Consider the following 16,544-nt stretch of genomic DNA (forward strand, 5'->3'; position numbering starts at 1 on the left):
TAAGCATCGGGGTGGGGTCTCCATGGCCAGCAGACAGCGTGCAGAGTCGTCTCCAGGCTCTTCTGGCTCCAGGTCGGGCTTGTCCCGCCCACCTCGGCATTTCTAATGTCCCCAATCCCTCCTCCCACAGGTGCCACCAACCCCTTCTCCTGGGCTCATCCCTTCTGCAGAGAAGGGGTCTAGAACCTGCAGTGCCCCCAGGGTAGCTGGCACTGGCCCAGAGCAGCGTGGGAGGGCCTGGGTGTCCTGCGCAAGGCTGGCCCCTCCCCCTGGGGACAGTCCACAGGACACATCCCCAGCGGGCTTTGTACTTCCCAGAACACATCTACATATCTTCTGTCCTCAAGCAGCCCAGTGAGGAAGGGGGCGAGCACTGCTGTTCCCTCCCCCACCCATCCTACACACACACACACACACACACGTTCTCACACCTCGAGACACCAAGACATTCAGGGAACTAACCCCAGTCACATGGAGGTACCAGGTCTGGAACTCTGAAGTGCTTGATCACTTGGTTAATCTAACACCTGTAACTCAGCCCAGAGATCTGTGAGGTACCCGCCATGATCACCTTCCCACAGTTCCCTGGACATCTTTGCCTGCCTTGCCTTCCGCGTGGCGGCCTGTGCGGCCTGGTCCTCTGAGTGTGCTCCCGTCACTCTTGGGGACATTCCTTTCTCTGCCGTGCCTGTGTGCATGTTGCTGCCACCACTCTGTCAATCTACAGTCCCACCCATGGCGACCTCGGTCACTGGGTGGCTGACTCCCACGTCAGTGTCTGCGGCCCGGCCACTTCTCTCACGCTCCAGAACATGTGTATCTGACTGCTTTCTAGCTACCCCGTGTGGGTGACCTCAGAGTCAGTGTGAGGCTAAGCATCCCGGTGTCTCCTACCCACCCTGATCCTCCCCCTCCCCCCACATCCTTCCTCCCCCTCCCCCGCCACCCCTGCCATGTGCCTTGTCTCTGTGAGGGCACCATCCCCCAGCCAGCATCATGGCGGCATCCTCACCTCCCCCTCTGTCTCTTCCTCAAAGCCAGTCAGACCCCAAGTCCTGGCGGTTCCTCCCTGAGCCCCTAACCTCCTCCCCACTGCCATACGGCCCCCCCGGGCCTGCTCCCTGGCCGCCATCTTGCCGCTGGTCTGCGTCCTCCAGCAAACCACCCTCTGCCGGCAGCCAGGGCTTCTACTCTACTCTGAACGTTTCACTACTTACTTGTAAGCCTCCAGTGGCTCCTCGTGACCTCAAGGGGAAGCCCTCCCTCCACGTTCTGCCGCTTGGAGCCCTCCATGCTTCTGCTCCTGCTCACCGCCCATCCCCCTTCACTCACCCCGGGCTTTGGTTGCCCCAGAGTACTTGCAGACCCTCACACTTCCGTGGGTTTCAGCCCTCCAGGCCTCTACTCAATGCTGTCACCTCTTCCGGCTACGCCTTTCCTTCTGCGTAGTGAATTCCTCTTTAGCCTTCAAGATTCAGGGGCGCCTGGGGGGGGCTCAGTCGGTTAAGCATCCGACTCTTGATTTCAGCTCAGGTCTTGATCTCAGGGTCGGTCGTGAGCTCAGGCCCCACATTGCGCTGTGTGCTGGAATTAAAAGAATTAAAAGATTCCAGTCAAAGCTTCTCATTCCAGAAGCCTCCCCAGCCCTCTCCTCCACCACCACCGGACTGGCAGAGTCATTCCTCCTTCTTGGTGCTCCCATGGCGATTTACACCTACCCCTATGTAATATTTCCACCCTGTCATGATACTTTTTAAGTATCTGTCCCCTCCCCTCCACCGGGATGATGAGCAGCTTGAGGACAGGGAACACATCTTGTTCGTGGTGTGAACGCTCAGAGCCTCCTCTGATACCTGGCCCGTAGCAGGATTCTGAACAATGTTTGTTGGACCGGCGAATGCCATCTGAAAGCGTCTGTACCCACCCCTGCCCCAAGCCCAAGGTGGAGGTCAGGTAGGAGATGGGGGTCTTGCACTGTGAATTTGGAGAGACCCAGGAAAGGCAGGCAGGCGCCGTGTTGAGAGTAGAGGCGGGGGTCGCTCATGCTCTCTTCCCTTCAGCCCCAGCAAAGATCATCTCATTTGGAGGCACCGTGACAACCCCCTGGATGAAGGATGTCCGACTACCTTGCAATTCGGTGGGAGATCCGGCCCCCGCTGTGAAGTGGACCAAGGACAGGTGTGCGCGGGGCCCCAGAGAAATGCGGGGCCCCAGAGATGGGTGTAGTAGAAGAGCCGTGAAAAAAGGAATCGGGTGCCCCAGAGGCCCTGCAGGGCACACAGCTCCTGCTTTCCCATACAGACCCAACCTCCCTGGCTCCCCTCTGTTGGCTGCCAAGAATCTCCCCTCCTTGGATGCTTGAAGAGGCCAGGGGGACTGGATAGCCCCAGGAAGCACTGGGTAAAACCCCAAGAGTCCTGGGCACCACCCCCAAGCCAGCCTCCTTCTACTCCCAGCCCTCTTTGCCTGCAGTCCTGGGGGAGCCCCCAGGAGGAGGGGGTGCTTACCATAACCCATGTCTGCACCCCACCCCCTGCAGTGAAGACTCGGCCATCCCCGTGTCCATGGACGGGCACCGGCTCATCCATACCAACGGCACGCTGCTGCTGCGCGCTGTGAAGGCCGAGGACTCGGGCTACTACACGTGCACGGCCACCAACACTGGGGGCTTTGACACCATCATCGTCAACCTTCTGGTGCAAGGTAAGGCCCCGGAAGGCAGGCCCCCGATCCCCACCTCCCCAGCCCCCTCACCCTGGGGGACAGACCCTTAGTGGAACAAAAGTGCCACGTGGAAGAGGAGGCTGGAGGGAAGGGGAGAACAAGCAGGAGCTAGGGGTAGCGCCATGAGGGCAGGAAGGCCAGGCCTGGGCCCTCAGTTGCAGCTGGGATAGCCTGCGTTCCCATCATCAGGTGTTAACCCTTTGTGGTGAGGGTTGGTGGCTTTCCCCTCACAGTTCCCCCGGACCAGCCCCGCCTCACTGTCTCTAGAACCTCTGCTTCGTCCATCACCCTGACCTGGATTCCAGGTGACAATGGGGGCAGCTCCATCCGAGGTGAGAGGGGTCTGGGTGAGGAGGGGGAAAGAGGGGAAGAAATTCGGGGTCCAGAAGCCAGGCAAGGGCCTTAGCCACTCCCACCACTTGTCCCCATAAAGCCCCAGAAGTGATGAATGAGGGGCAACTCGGACCACAAGGAAGTTACCCAAGTGCCACGGCTACCGGCCTAGGTACCGGGGTTTTAGAAGGCCCAGCCCAATCGCAGCTGATGAGCTGTGCGAACCTGAAGAAATCAGTTTTCTTCTCTTGGCCACAGTGTCCAAATCTGTAGCAGTGGACAAATGTACTAGATCATGCTTCTCAACCTTGAATATGCACATGAATCGTTAGGGGATCTTAAAGAAGGTAGATTCTGATTCCAGGGGTCTGGGGTGGGATCTGACAAGCTCCCAGGGGATCTAATCCTGCTGTCTGGGGACCACCCCAGGAAAAGTAGGCTCTAAATGCTATCCCTTTTAAACCTCAAGGCTCGGTTTTCTGTTCCCCTCTCCACCTTGGCTGCTAAAGAGAGAGCAAGAAAGCTCCTGGCAGCTTTGTGCCCAATCTGCCTCTGCCCCCCACCCCGTCACCAAAGGCCCCACTCTGCCCCTGCGGGAAGCCCAGCCCTCTGCCACCTATTGGGGTATCCCCAGCCCCGCCCTGCCCGCCCTGAGCCAGGCAAACTTCCCCGGCAGGCTTCGTGCTGCAGTACTCAGTAGACAACAGTGAGGAGTGGAAGGACGTGTTCATCAGCTCAGGTGAGCGGTCCTTCAAGCTGGACAGCCTCAAGTGTGGCACGTGGTACAAAGTGAAGCTGGCGGCCAAGAACAGCGTGGGCTCCGGGCGCATCAGCGAGATCATCGAGGCCAAGACCCACGGGCGGGGTGAGGCCCGGCGATGACCCAGCTGGGGAGAGATGGGCCCAGGATATGCGGATGGAAGGTGGCTGGGCTGGGGAAGGAGGGCGCAGGGAGCAGAGACTGCAGGGAGAGACTGGACCCGGTTCCCATCACCGTAGATAGCCGCTCGCCGATCACAGCAGGAGAAACAGGCCCCACCTCCCTGGCCCACGGCTGATGGTGGCAGCCTCTCCCTTCCTCCCGTATCTCTTGCCCTGCTGAGGCCTCTCCACGTCCTTCCCTCTTCTCCCTCCTCCTCTGTCCCCTGGGGCGTCCCTACTCCCTTCTGTGCCAACCACTGCTCCCCAGAACCACTGCAGCCCCAGCTGGCCCAGGGGACTCCCTCCCGGTGCAGATGAATGAGCCCTCCTCCTCTGAGTCTCTAACCTCGCTCTCTCCCTGTGCCCCCCGCCCCCAGAGCCCTCCTTCAGCAAAGACCAGCACCTGTTCACCCACATCAACTCCACACATGCTCGGCTTAACCTGCAGGGCTGGAACAACGGGGGCTGCCCCATCACAGCCATCGTGCTGGAGTACCGGCCCAAGGGCACCTGGGCCTGGCAGGGGCTGCGGGCCAACAGCTCCGGGGAGGTGTTTCTGACCGAGCTGCGTGAGGCCACGTGGTACGAGCTGCGCATGCGGGCTTGCAACAGCGCTGGCTGCGGCAACGAGACTGCCCAGTTCGCCACCCTGGACTATGACGGCAGTGAGTCGGAGAGGGCGGGAGGGGCTGCACAGGGGGCACTGCGAGGTGTCCCCAGGGAGGCTGGCAGAGAGGTGGACGCATAAAGAGAGGACAGACAAATCAAAAAATAGACAGGACTACCGTGGAGGAAAAGGCTGGAGGCACGGAAGGAGCAAGCAAAGGGGGCAGCAGAGTGGGAGGCGGGCAGGTGCACCAGTGACCGATACTGACTGATAGCCAGGCAAACCCATCGCACTAAGATAGAGGGTCTTTTGAAGGTGCAATCCTTGCTCTCCGCTGCTTCAGAGAGATGGAGAGTATAGTGTAAAGGGATAGCTGAGGCCCCGCCCCCTGAGGCCCCCCTCCTAGTAGGTTGCATTAGCCAGGATTGGATAGGCTGGGAAAAAAGGAACAGATAAACGTGGAAAGCTGCAGGCCTTGATCCAATAAAGAATTCCTTCTTGCCCTTGTAACGTCTTGTGAGGGTTGGCTGGCCACCATCTTTTAGCTATGCCATCTTGAATGTGTAGCCTCCAAGGTCGCCAAGGAGAGAGGGATAGAAAAGGCACCCCAGTCTTCACTGCCTGGGCCAGGAGGTGGTGCGCATTTCTTCTGTTCCTGCTCTGTTGTCCCACACATAGACTAAAGACACGCTGAAGGCCAAAGTCAGAGAGACTAGTTGCCCCAAGGTCAAGTCCGTCTGCCTATGTGTTAAGGAAACAGTAAAAGTGGTATCAGAAAGGAATGGGCTCAAACAAGGAAGGTTTCATGGAGGAGATGGTCTTCTGCGAGGCTTTGAAACCAGGACAGATCAGGCTTTGCAGAGGGCTCTGTCAGCAGAGCTTACTGCCTCTGTACAGGCTCCCCAGATTAGCAGATTTCACCCATGGGTGGGGGAGCAGGAAGAAAATGCAGAGCGTGGAGTGGATTTGTCCCCATCTGGGGACAAGACCCCAGGATCCCACTGCTCTGATTTCTCTCTACTTTACAACCTGGATGGCAGAATCTAAGCTCAGCAGTCCACCTTCTAGAAATGAACACTGAACTCCAAGAGGGAGGAGACTATGTCTGAAAGACTTCAGGGTAATTCTAAAATAGGCCCACAAAGTCATCAGTATTCTAATGCAGTATAAAAACTATGTGACTGTTCATGGCTGTCCTGATGTGACCAGAATTGGGGGGAATAGAGGGAGAGGGTTGGGGCTCTGTGCCAGGAAGTGGAGGTCAGAGTGAGAGCAAGGGTGGCAAGAGAGGTTCAAAGGCAACCTCACCCAGGGGCCTCTGCCCAGACCCTGCTCATAAGGGACATCTGACTCCCCTCTTCACTCCAACAGGTACCATCCCTCCCATCAAGTCTGCTCAAGGGGAGGGGGATGATGTGAAGAAGCTGTTCACCATCGGCTGCCCAGTCATCCTGGCCACTCTGGGAGTAGCACTGCTCTTCATCGTTCGCAAGAAGAGGAAGGAGAAGCGGCTGAAACGTCTCCGAGGTAGGCGAGTGTCCTCCAGGCTTCCCGGGAGCGAGTGTTGACCCTCTGCCACGTGGGCCACCTTTCATTGGCTCATGAGCACCATCTGGACAAGAGAAAGTGCCCGTGTCCCACTGAAGGGAGAGCTGATATAAAATCTTCTGAAACTTTGGCTCTCACCACTTCCTCTTCTGTGTCCCCAAGACTTTGTGCCTGACCTAACCAGGGCTGATTTTTAGAGGTAAACACTGCTAAAGCCATACTGCTTAAAATAGTTAAACATTTCCACATTAGTTGGTAAATAGATGTTGCTCCTTCCCACCCTGGATGCTCCTTCTCTTTCGCAGGATCCCTGAGATTCTTCTAGAAGCTGGCCACTAAAGCATAGATCTGCTAGTGGTCACTAGGGCCTTGCTCAGTTTTGACCATATGGCTTCCATGATATGTCAGATGTTAGACATTTTGAACATCATTCCTGTCCCAATCTACGATACCATAGACTGGCATGAATGGGTCTGCTTTACCTTGATTTTCCCAGAGACTGATACAATGTCTAGCATCTAGTAGTTGCTTAACAGATGTTTGTTTACTCATTTGGAAAACATTTACTGACTATCTGCTGTATGTAGATACTGTCAGACATTGGAGATATATAAAGATGAATGAAGAAGGAACAGTCCCTAGTCTTATGGAACATAGTCTAGTCCTCATAGAATTTACAGTTTAATGTGAGAAGCCAGAGCACAGTCGTAGCCCAGAATTGGAAATTACTAACACTGCCTAGCTTGTTTAGAAGTGGGGTGGGTGGATGGATGGATGATTGGATGGGTGGTTGGATGATTAATTGGATGGTTGGATGGAAAGACATATAGAGGGAAGCATGGTTGGGTAGATGGTTAAATGAAAGGTTTAATAGATAGTTGGTTGAATGGATAGGTGGTTGGTTGGATAGATAGAGGAATGGTAGATGGATGGATTGATGGTTGAGCGGATTATTGGTTGGATCAATGGGTAGGTGGATGGATGAATGCATATTTGAATGGATGGATAATAGGTGATCATATGAATTGATAGATGGGTAGATATTTGGTTTTATGGACACATGGACAGATGTTTGGATGAATGATTGAATAGATGAATCAATAATTGGATGGATGGATGGATAGATGGATTGGTGGATGGATGGATGGATGGATGGATGAATGGATAGATAAGATGGATGGATGGATGGATGGATGGACAGGTGGTTTTATGGTTTTATGGACATATGGACAGATGGTTGGATGAATGGTTGAATAGATGAATCAATTGGTTGGATGGATGGATGAATGCATTGTTGAATGGGTGGATGATGGATGAATGACTGACAGGATGAGTGGATGGAGAAATGAATAGATTGACAGGTAAATGGGTCAATGGTGGATGAATGGATGAGTGAGTGAGTCGATAGTTGGATACATACATGCTGCTAGATTCATTCTGACGGATCATTTTCATGATTCTCATTCTCATCAGAGGTCTAATGGATCTTTGAGAAAGTCCTTTGCTCCTCTTTCTCTCTATCTCTCTTTTTGTCAGTTCCTAACCTGAGATCCTGATCTTATTCGAGGCCCTTCTGAAGACTAAGCAGGGACCCCTAAATTCATCCATGAACTTTTTGGGGATAGGTGCCCGAGAGAAAGAAATAAATCCTCTTGGTTGATAGTCATCTGGGGATGCCCATCGAGCACCTCTCCATCATCCTCCACTCTCTTCTCTTCCCAGCAGATAACAGAGGATAGACCCTCCACTGGAACCCATTCCCAGCCTGCTATTATGTCTTGTCTAATTAGAGTCAATTCAGGAAACAGATGAAGCACTTTATATACCCTCTCCTCTGGGAAGGACCTCCCTATTAGATAAAAATCTGAGGAAAGGAAAACAGACCTGAGCCAAATCTTGCACCAGGAGCTATCAGACCTTATCCTATGTTAGACTATTTTAGAGGTCCTTTCATTTCTCCTCCCCAGTAGACCAGCCCTGGTCCCAATCTAGGGAATTCTCCCACCTTGTTCCCCACACGTCTTCCAGTTTTCATCCCACTCAGACCCCATTTTCTTTTTTTTTCTTTATTTTTTTTTTAAGATTTTATTTATTTATTTGACGGAGAGAGAGAGATCACAAGTAGGCAGAGAGGCAGGCAGAGGGGGAGGGGGCAAGCAGGCTCCCTGCTGAGAAGAGAGCCTGATGCGGGGTCAATCCCAGGATCATGATCCCTGAGATCATGACCTGAGCCGAAGGCAGGTACTTAACCCACTGAGCCACCCAGGCGCCCCTCAGACCCCATTTTCACCCAGACCTTCTCTCTACTGTTTTACAGATGCAAAGAGTCTGGCAGAAATGTTGATAAGGTAGGTTTCACGTCACTGTTTCCTCCCCTGCAGAGGATTGGCTTCTAAGACCCCACTGCCCTGAAAAACCCTCTCCCCCAGCCCCTTATGGCTTCTGAGTCACCTGCCTGTGGCCCTTCTCCCCACAGCAAGAACAACCGAAGTTTTGACACCCCTGTGAAGGGGCCACCCCAGGGCCCGAGGCTACACATTGACATCCCCAGGGTCCAGCTGCTGATCGAGGACAAGGAGGGCATCAAGCAGCTGGGTGAGTGATCGGGGCCACAAGCTCTCTGTCCCGGTCTTCCCCAAGCCACAGCCCACCAAGGGGAGCCCCCCCAGCTCTCACAGCAGTGCCCAGGGTTCTCCCAGTGGCCCCATCCCCCACTCAGCAACCTCAAAACTCCCTGAGACTTCTCTCAAGGGCTGAGTTTCCTCCTCTGTCTCATGGAAAGAATTATTCCACGCTTTCTGTGTCTCAACATCGGATGAAGACAAAAAGAAATTTGGGGAGTCTGAAGAGAAGGACTCGTACTCACTGCCCTTCTTCCCCTAGGAGATGACAAAGCCACCATCCCTGTGACGGACGCTGAGTTCAGCCAAGCTGTCAACCCACAGAGTTTCTGCACTGGTGTCTCGTTGCACCACCCAGCCCTCATCCAGAGCACGGGACCCCTCATCGACATGTCTGACATCCGGCCAGGCACAAGTATGCCTTATCCCGAGGGAGACAGACCTCCTCCCAGACAGGGTCACCCGGGCAGAGCGTGGGGCACAGGTGGAGGAAGATGGGGTGGGGGAGGCTCAGAGCAGCACAAAGAACGGAAAGAGCACTGGAGGTAGAGTCTCCAGACCTTGACTAAAGACGTCCTAGCTGTGACCTTGGGGATTTTGCTACCTTTATCTCTCTGGGCCTCCGTGTCCTTACCTAGATATTTTGAGAGGGTCGGGAGTGCTTGCTGTCCAGGGGCCTCCTGCCTCTAGCACTGTGACTCTGGAGGTAAGGATGGGTACACCAAGGGCTGTAGGGAGTGAATGCACAGGAGGCAACAGGAAAGGAGGGGACCTTCTTCCCCAAGCTGAAGGAACAGTTGGGGGCGGGGGAGAACCAGGATGCGCCCCCGCCACCCCTACACCTCACCGCTGTTCCTCTTCTCCTACGGGACCACATAGCTGGAAAGTCAGCGTGCTCAGCACCCCCCAGGAAGCTTCTGTGGCTGCTTATGCCTCCTCCCTTGCTCCTACTGCCCCTCGGGTCCGTGCCCGCTGCCCGAGGCTGAGCGCCCTCCGTGAAGGGTTAGCCGTTGCTTCCTCTGTGCAGATCCAGTGTCCAGGAAGAATGTGAAGTCAGCCCACAGCACCCGCAACCGGTACTCAAGCCAGTGGACTCTGACCAAGTGCCAGGCCTCCACGCCTGCCCGCACCCTCACCTCTGACTGGCGCACCGTGGGGTCCCAGCATGGGGTCACTGTCACGGAGAGTGACAGCTACAGTGCCAGCCTCTCCCAGGACACAGGTGAGCCTGGCGCCCGGCCTGCATCCTGTTCTCTCTCTCCGCATTTCTCCACCATTCGGCTCCCCTGTCCCAACCTCCACCCACCAGCTCTTGGGGTCCAAGGCGCAGGTCAGTGTCGCTTCCAGGCGGCCCACTGGCTTGCTGTGCGGCCGGCACAAACACACTTGAGCTCTCTGAGCTCTGCCTAGTCAAGGATTTCATTCTGCTCTCCCAAAAGGTGTCAGAGAAAATGGTACACGTGATGTTCGTTGGAGAAGGAGCAGAGGGCTCCGGGGGTGGGTGGTGGTTTTCAAGAATGGAAGAGGTTCTGCCCTTGATTTGCCAAAGTCCCCATTCTGCCACCAAAGCCGCCTTCCCAGGGGGAGAGGATTCTGAGAGGATTTCCAGGCTCACAGGTAGGGGAACGGCTCTCCCCAAGGACCCCTCATTTTTTCTTTTTTTTTCTTTTTAAAGATTTTATTTATTTATTTGACAGACAAGTAGGCAGAGAGGCAGGCAGAGACAGAGAGAGGAGGAAGCAGGCTCCCCGCTGAGCAGAGAGCCCGATGCGGGGCTCGATCCCAGGACCCTGGGATCATAATCTGAGCCGAAGGCAGAGGCTTTAACCCACTGAGCCACCCAGCACCCCCCCTCATTTCTTCTTAACACCGAGCCTTCCATCTCTGCAGACAAAGGACGGAACAGCATGGTGTCCACGGAGAGCGCCTCGTCCACCTATGAGGAGCTGGCCCGGGCCTACGAGCACGCCAAGCTGGAGGAGCAGCTACAGCACGCCAAGTTCGAGATCACCGAGTGCTTCATCTCCGACAGCTCCTCCGACCAGATGACCACGGGCACCAACGAGAACGCCGACAGCATGACGTCCATGAGCACGCCCTCGGAGCCCGGCATCTGTCGCTTCACGGCCTCCCCGCCCAAGCCCCAGGATGCCGACCGGGGCAAGAACGTGGCTGTGCCCATCCCACACCGGGCCAACAAGAGTGAGTGCCCGGCCCGCCTCCCCCGCTGTATCCCCTGGCGTCCCCAGCCGGGCAGGGCCCCTTGGCAGTGTGGGCGGTGTAGAGCAAGAACTCGGGAGAATCCGGATCAGGGTCCGTATCCTGGCTCAGCCTCGTAATACCTCGGTGGCCCTGGGAAGTCAGTTCGCCTCTCTGATAATTCATTTTCTCAGTGGCAAAATGCAAATGACAGCATGGACTCTGCGTTGTCCTAGCGGGCACGATAGGTGCCTGGCGTGTGGCCGGTTCTCAGTACGTAGCGATCATTGCCTTTACTCTGAGGCTATACCAGTGAGGAAGGGACAGCCTTTCGGGGCTCAGCTGCCCAATGGCCACTGGGTCTCAATGCCATTCGACATTGATCCATGGGGCCAAACCTCATGGTGGGCACTGACCTTGCCTGACTGGCACCTGTCTGATGCCAGGGGCCTGGCCAGAGCATATGCCCTTCGGGGTTGGTGGGACAGCTGTAGGATCACCAGAGCGTGTGGGAATGGGGGTCCATCAGCAGACACTGGGACCATACCGTACCACGTCAGACCACACAGGGACTGGCCTGCTCGGTCCTGGCCTCACCTAGTGGTCCTCACATCGGGGTCCTCTAGAGAAAAGCCCAGGGTAACAAAGTACAAGGACTTCAGAGATCAGCCTGAATGACGCCCCACCCCTTCTGGTTGGGTGAATTAGGGCAAATTACTTAATCTCTCTGAAGTTCAGTTTTCTCACTTGCCAACTGTGGGCCGGTATTAGCCTGTCCAGGGGACTCTGGGGACTGAATGAGATCATGTAAAGAAAGTTCCTGGCAAGGTCAGCAGGTTAGAGGCACATATACAGGTGAAGATGCTCACAGAGCCAAGGGATCTGGACATGGAGGCAATTTAAGAAATCTGGAACATTCTGCCTGGGAAGAGGGACGGGGAAACGTAGCTGACTTCAGACATCTGGCAGGCTGCCCTGGGAAAGGTGGTGGGGATGACAGGGGCCGGGGAGGGGACAGCGTGCTGTGTGGGTCCTCAGAGGGCAGAATCGGGCTCCACGGGGGTTGTGACCAGCATTCCCTCCTCAGGGTAGGAAAACTGTTTTACCAGCCAAAGCTCTTGGGAAGCCACTGTTTCCAGAGCAGAGCTCTCCAGCAGTCTGTCTGGGTCTTTCAGCATTAAGTACCCCCCCCACCCCGTTCAGTGAGCAGCTACTGTACTCACCTGCTGCCATTTCCTCTTGGGATCCCATTCACTGCTCCCAGTAATCCCCTTGGGGAAATGGGAGGGGCCCCATTTCCCAGAGAAGGAAACCTGCTGCGAGCCTCAAGTAACTGATCCCTTCTGGATGCTTCATTGTCTCGCTTGTGGAGGGACTCCAGGTCAGATCAGGGAAAAGACTGGGGAGTGGGGGGTGGGGTGAACAAGCAGGTGCCCAGGGGCCTCTGCCCTCAACGTCTTCTGCTTCTGTGATTCCAGGTGACTACTGTAACCTGCCCCTGTATGCCAAGTCCGAGGCCTTCTTCCGAAAGGCAGATGGCCGTGAGCCCTGCCCTGTGGTCCCACCCCGAGAGGCTTCCATCCGGAACATGGCTCGAACCTACCACACCCAGGCTCGCCACCTGACCTTGGACCCTGCCAGCAAGCCCTTGGGCCTCCCGCACCCAGGGGCCCCTGCTGCGGCCTCCACAGCCACTTTACCTCAGAGGACTCTGGCCATGCCAGCACCCGCAGCCGGCACGGCCCCACCAGCTCCTGGCCCCACCCCTGCTGAGCCCCCGGCTGCCCCCAGTGCTGCCCCTCCAGCCCCCAGCACCGAGCCTCCGCGGGCCGGGGGCCCACACACCAAAATGGGGGGCTCCAGGGACTCACTTCTCGAGATGAGCACATCGGGGGTGGGGAGGTCTCAGAAGCAGGGGGCAGGGGCCTACTCCAAATCCTATACCCTGGTGTAGGGGCACGGCGAGAAAAGCAGCCCTACGCTCGGACCTGTCTGCACCTCGGGCCCTCACACACCAACTTGGCTGTTTTCCTGCATTATTTATATTAAACTGACAAAAACCAACCAACAACGAAAAGAAAAAGCCCCCAAGTCATGAACGCTTGTACATAGAACTCTTTTGTACAAATGAAACTATTTTCTTCTCCATGAAGCCAGGGCACAAAGAATTTGACAGTACAAATCAACACCCCCCCACCCCACAAAATTCGCGTGGAGAGAGATATATACATATATAGGAGATAGGAGCACATCGCAAGCTATGTATCTATATATTTCTCTCACCTTATTTTGAGACAGAGGCACAAAGACTCAGCAATTTTTCCCTCCTACTCACTCACCCTCCCCTCAATCTAGGTGGTTTTGACAGAGACCAAAATCCCGACTCAGAGACACTGCATGCGATTTCACTGTTCCAAGAAAACCAGGAGTTGCTTCAATTTGCAGATGCTTATGTGTTAATACCTTTTTCTATGAAAAAAAACCCAGCGCCGTGTGCAATAAAGGTTATGTTTCTACGTGGTAGCTTTTTTCCCATCTGGCGAGGGCCAGTGGGGAGGGAGGGAGGAAGGAAGGAAGGAAGGAAAGGCTCCTGTACCGGCCCGTCCATTTCTCGTGTGGAGAGACTTCGAGAAGTTCAGGCTTTAGCTCAGCAGGTTAAACTTTTTTGAAGGTTTTCAATTAGCCTGCGTGCTTCCTTGAGCACCTGTCCGGGTCTCAGATCTGTGCCGGCCCCTAGAGGGGGCAGCTGTGTGAATTCCAGCAAGCTGCTGAACCCCTCTGGGCCAGTTTCTTTATCTGTAACATGAAGCAACCTTGCAGAGAGCCCTGGGGAGCCGGGTCAGGGCGTGGGGGAGGGCTGGTGTCTGCTAACTCCTCTCCTCCAGAACACCATGCAGCCAGGAAAGCTAAAGGAAGGCAAACCACAGTGCGCACTCAAGTTATGGGAGGGGGAGGAAGAGATTGTAGCACCCTGGGGTTTGGGCCGGCCCTGAAGTTCTAGGCTGACTGCTAGGGCTAGCCAAGGCCAAAGAGAAGGAGTGAGGTCATCAGAGGTTGGAGAGATGAGAGGCTCACGGAGGAGGGAAATGGAGCTCCCCTAAAGGGAATCGAGCCAGCAGGCACGCCAGGTACCTTGCCTGGTTTTGGAGATGGCAATCAGACGGCCAGCTGGAAGGAAACGTGCACACAGGCAGGTGTGTGGAAGGGCCTTCCCTGATGAAAGGCGAGGGAGGATGTGTGGGCGGGGCCTCCAAGGACAGGAAGGTTAAAACAGGCAGAGGAGAGGGAGAGACCCCAGGTCGCCGTCCCCCTCCTCTCTCCAGCACAGCCAGAACCCCTGGGTGAAAAGAAAAATACGCCTAAACAGTACAAAGGGGGTTCAGTGCCCCAAGTCAGGGCTGAGTTGTGGATCGGCAATCTGGAAGGAAGGTGAGTCTGGGACCCGCCGTCCTCCGGAAGCTGGAAGGAGGTACTGGGAAGGGGGCCAGAGTGCTGGAGAGGGAGGGAAGGGTTTGTGCAGGATGCAGGGGGGCTGTCCCTCTCCATCTGGGACACAGTGAGACCCTGCCTGGGGTGCATGACCTGGAATACGAGCACTTCCCAAAAAGTGACTCAGTCCTCACACACTCCGTGAGCCCCCAGGCCGGGCGGGTGTCTCCCGTACAAGGTAAGGCACAGAACCCTTGTGCTCCTTGGTGACTCCTAGGCCCAAGGGGAAACCTCTCAGCACACCCCCTCGACACGCACACAAGGACCCAGCCAGGAGAACCGGCTCACAGTGGTAACGAGGATCGTGAGAAGGGCCTGCATTCCAGACACCTGCTGCCGGCCCAGTGAGTCCGTCTGTGGGAGGACAGGACTCCTCCCAGGGCTGCGTGCGCCATCTGCAGGTCATCTCCCAAACTGCAAGCACCATGGTCCAGCCCGGGAGTTCTTCCTAGAACTCGATGGGGAGCCTCTGTTCCATGCCTGCCCCCCGCCCCCTCCACACATACCTGTGTTGGATGCTGGTGAAACACGGATCTGACCCAGCCCCGGCAAACATGGGGGGGGGTGAACAAATCCCCAGAGGCTAGAGTAGAAGGGAGCCAGCTGCCTGGGGCTGCAGAGGGGTCCCCTATGGTCACAATACCTTGCAGAGCCCGACCCTACACGATGTGCCAGGTGTCCAGCCGAACACTTTCCTCACATCGGCCCAGGTGACCTCACTGCAGCTTTGGGAGGCAGGCATCACGGGCTCCGTCCGCTCGGCGGGGACAGCTGGAGCTCGGGGGAGTTGAGTAACTCACCCAAGTTTAGGGAGCGGGAAGAGGTGAGCTCCCATCCCAGCCCAAGGCAGTCCGATGCCTTAACCACAGAGCCACACTGCCGCATGTTCTGCTCAGAGGCTGAGTCTCAGTTCTGTCCCTAGGACAGATGGGGCGGCTGCCAGGACCGGAGGAAACAGCTGGTCTTACTGTCCGGAAAGCAGTCCGTGTGGAACCGTGAGTGACTGGCTCAGGGCGGGGAGCCAGTATGCCGGGCCGGGTGGACGGGGGAGCCTGAGAATTTCATTCTCCTGAGAGGCAGCGGGCAGGACTCCACTCTGGGGGCTGCGGTGGACCAGGCAGGATGAAAGGGACTCGGAGAAGCAACAGAGAAGGAAAGGGGAACGGGCCAGTTTAATTTGCCATCCGCTGAGTTGCACCCATAACTCTAAAACACACGGTCGGGAAATGCCAGCAGACTTGTGGAGAACCCACACAGTTCTGGGCACTGATCTGACTTCCATATGCCCTTCAGCTGAACTACAAGCCCACCTCTCTGAACCTTTCTGAAAGCTAGTTCTCAGGTCCACCAGACCCCCACGCTCACACCCCATGGAGTCACCGTTAAACTCTGCGTCTGGAGCAAGCAGCCTATCCACTTGCTCCTTCCCAGACCTCTCCCTTGTCCGCCCGAGATGAGGCCACCATTGTCTCTAGAGCACTCTAGACCGAAGCACTGTCCGAAGCATCAGGAACCCCCAGGAACTCATTAGAAATGCAGATTCGTAGGCCTCGCCCACAGACCCACCGGATCAGAATCTGCCGTTCAGCAGAAGCCCCAGAGGGTGCACACACACCTGAGAGTTCTAGAAGGCCTTCAGAAAGACCGCTCCCCTCCTCTCTCCTTCTGCCAACGAGCGGGGCTAGACTAGTGGGCCTCAAACTTCACTCTGAGCATTTGTATTTTTTTTTAATTGCAGTAAAAGATAACACAGTAGAATTTCCCATCATAACCATTTTTAAGCTGACAGTTCCGTGGCATTGAGTATCTTCACCTTGTTTGGGCAACTACCAACACGACCCAGTTCTAGAATGCTGTCACCTTCTGGAACAAAAACTATATTCATTAAACACTCACTGCCCCTGTCCCCTTCCCCCCAGCCCCTGGCAACCCCCATGCTGCCTTCTGTCCCTGTGAGCCAACTACCCTGGGTCGTTCCTATGAGACGTATCCTACAGTGGTTGTCCTTCCTATGGGCTCATTTCACTTAGTATGTTTGCAATAATCCACGTTGTAGCATGTCTGAGAGGTTCACTCCTTTTTAAGGCTGAATAATACTCCAT

At 55.7% G+C, this 16,544-nt stretch overlaps 1 protein-coding gene across 2 annotated transcripts in view; it reads left to right on the plus strand.

Annotated features, from left to right (window-relative positions):
• The window catches only part of DSCAML1 (DS cell adhesion molecule like 1), a gene marked incomplete at its 3' end in the record, with an annotated part of 338,579 nt that extends 325,672 nt beyond the window's left edge, over window positions 1–12,907 (plus strand). Inside the window, exons 22-33 of one of the 2 annotated variants that reach the window (XM_080815573.1) lie at window positions 2,061–2,178; window positions 2,540–2,703; window positions 2,958–3,056; window positions 3,734–3,922; window positions 4,356–4,643; window positions 5,957–6,146; window positions 8,428–8,481; window positions 8,595–8,728; window positions 9,017–9,169; window positions 9,782–9,976; window positions 10,645–10,956; window positions 12,432–12,907. In XM_080815573.1, coding sequence (XP_080671699.1) covers window positions 2,061–2,178; window positions 2,540–2,703; window positions 2,958–3,056; window positions 3,734–3,922; window positions 4,356–4,643; window positions 5,957–6,146; window positions 8,428–8,481; window positions 8,595–8,728; window positions 9,017–9,169; window positions 9,782–9,976; window positions 10,645–10,956; window positions 12,432–12,907 — 2,372 coding nt within the window. The remainder of the gene's footprint in view (window positions 1–2,060; window positions 2,179–2,539; window positions 2,704–2,957; window positions 3,057–3,733; window positions 3,923–4,355; window positions 4,644–5,956; window positions 6,147–8,427; window positions 8,482–8,594; window positions 8,729–9,016; window positions 9,170–9,781; window positions 9,977–10,644; window positions 10,957–12,431) is intronic. The other variant, XM_080815574.1, reaches the window with a different exon arrangement.
• Between the last annotated feature and the right edge of the window lie 3,637 nt (window positions 12,908–16,544).

The sequence above is a fragment of the Martes martes genome, assembly GCF_963455335.1.
Source record: "Martes martes genome assembly, chromosome: 10".
In the NCBI taxonomy this organism is placed as follows: domain Eukaryota; kingdom Metazoa; phylum Chordata; class Mammalia; order Carnivora; family Mustelidae; genus Martes; species Martes martes.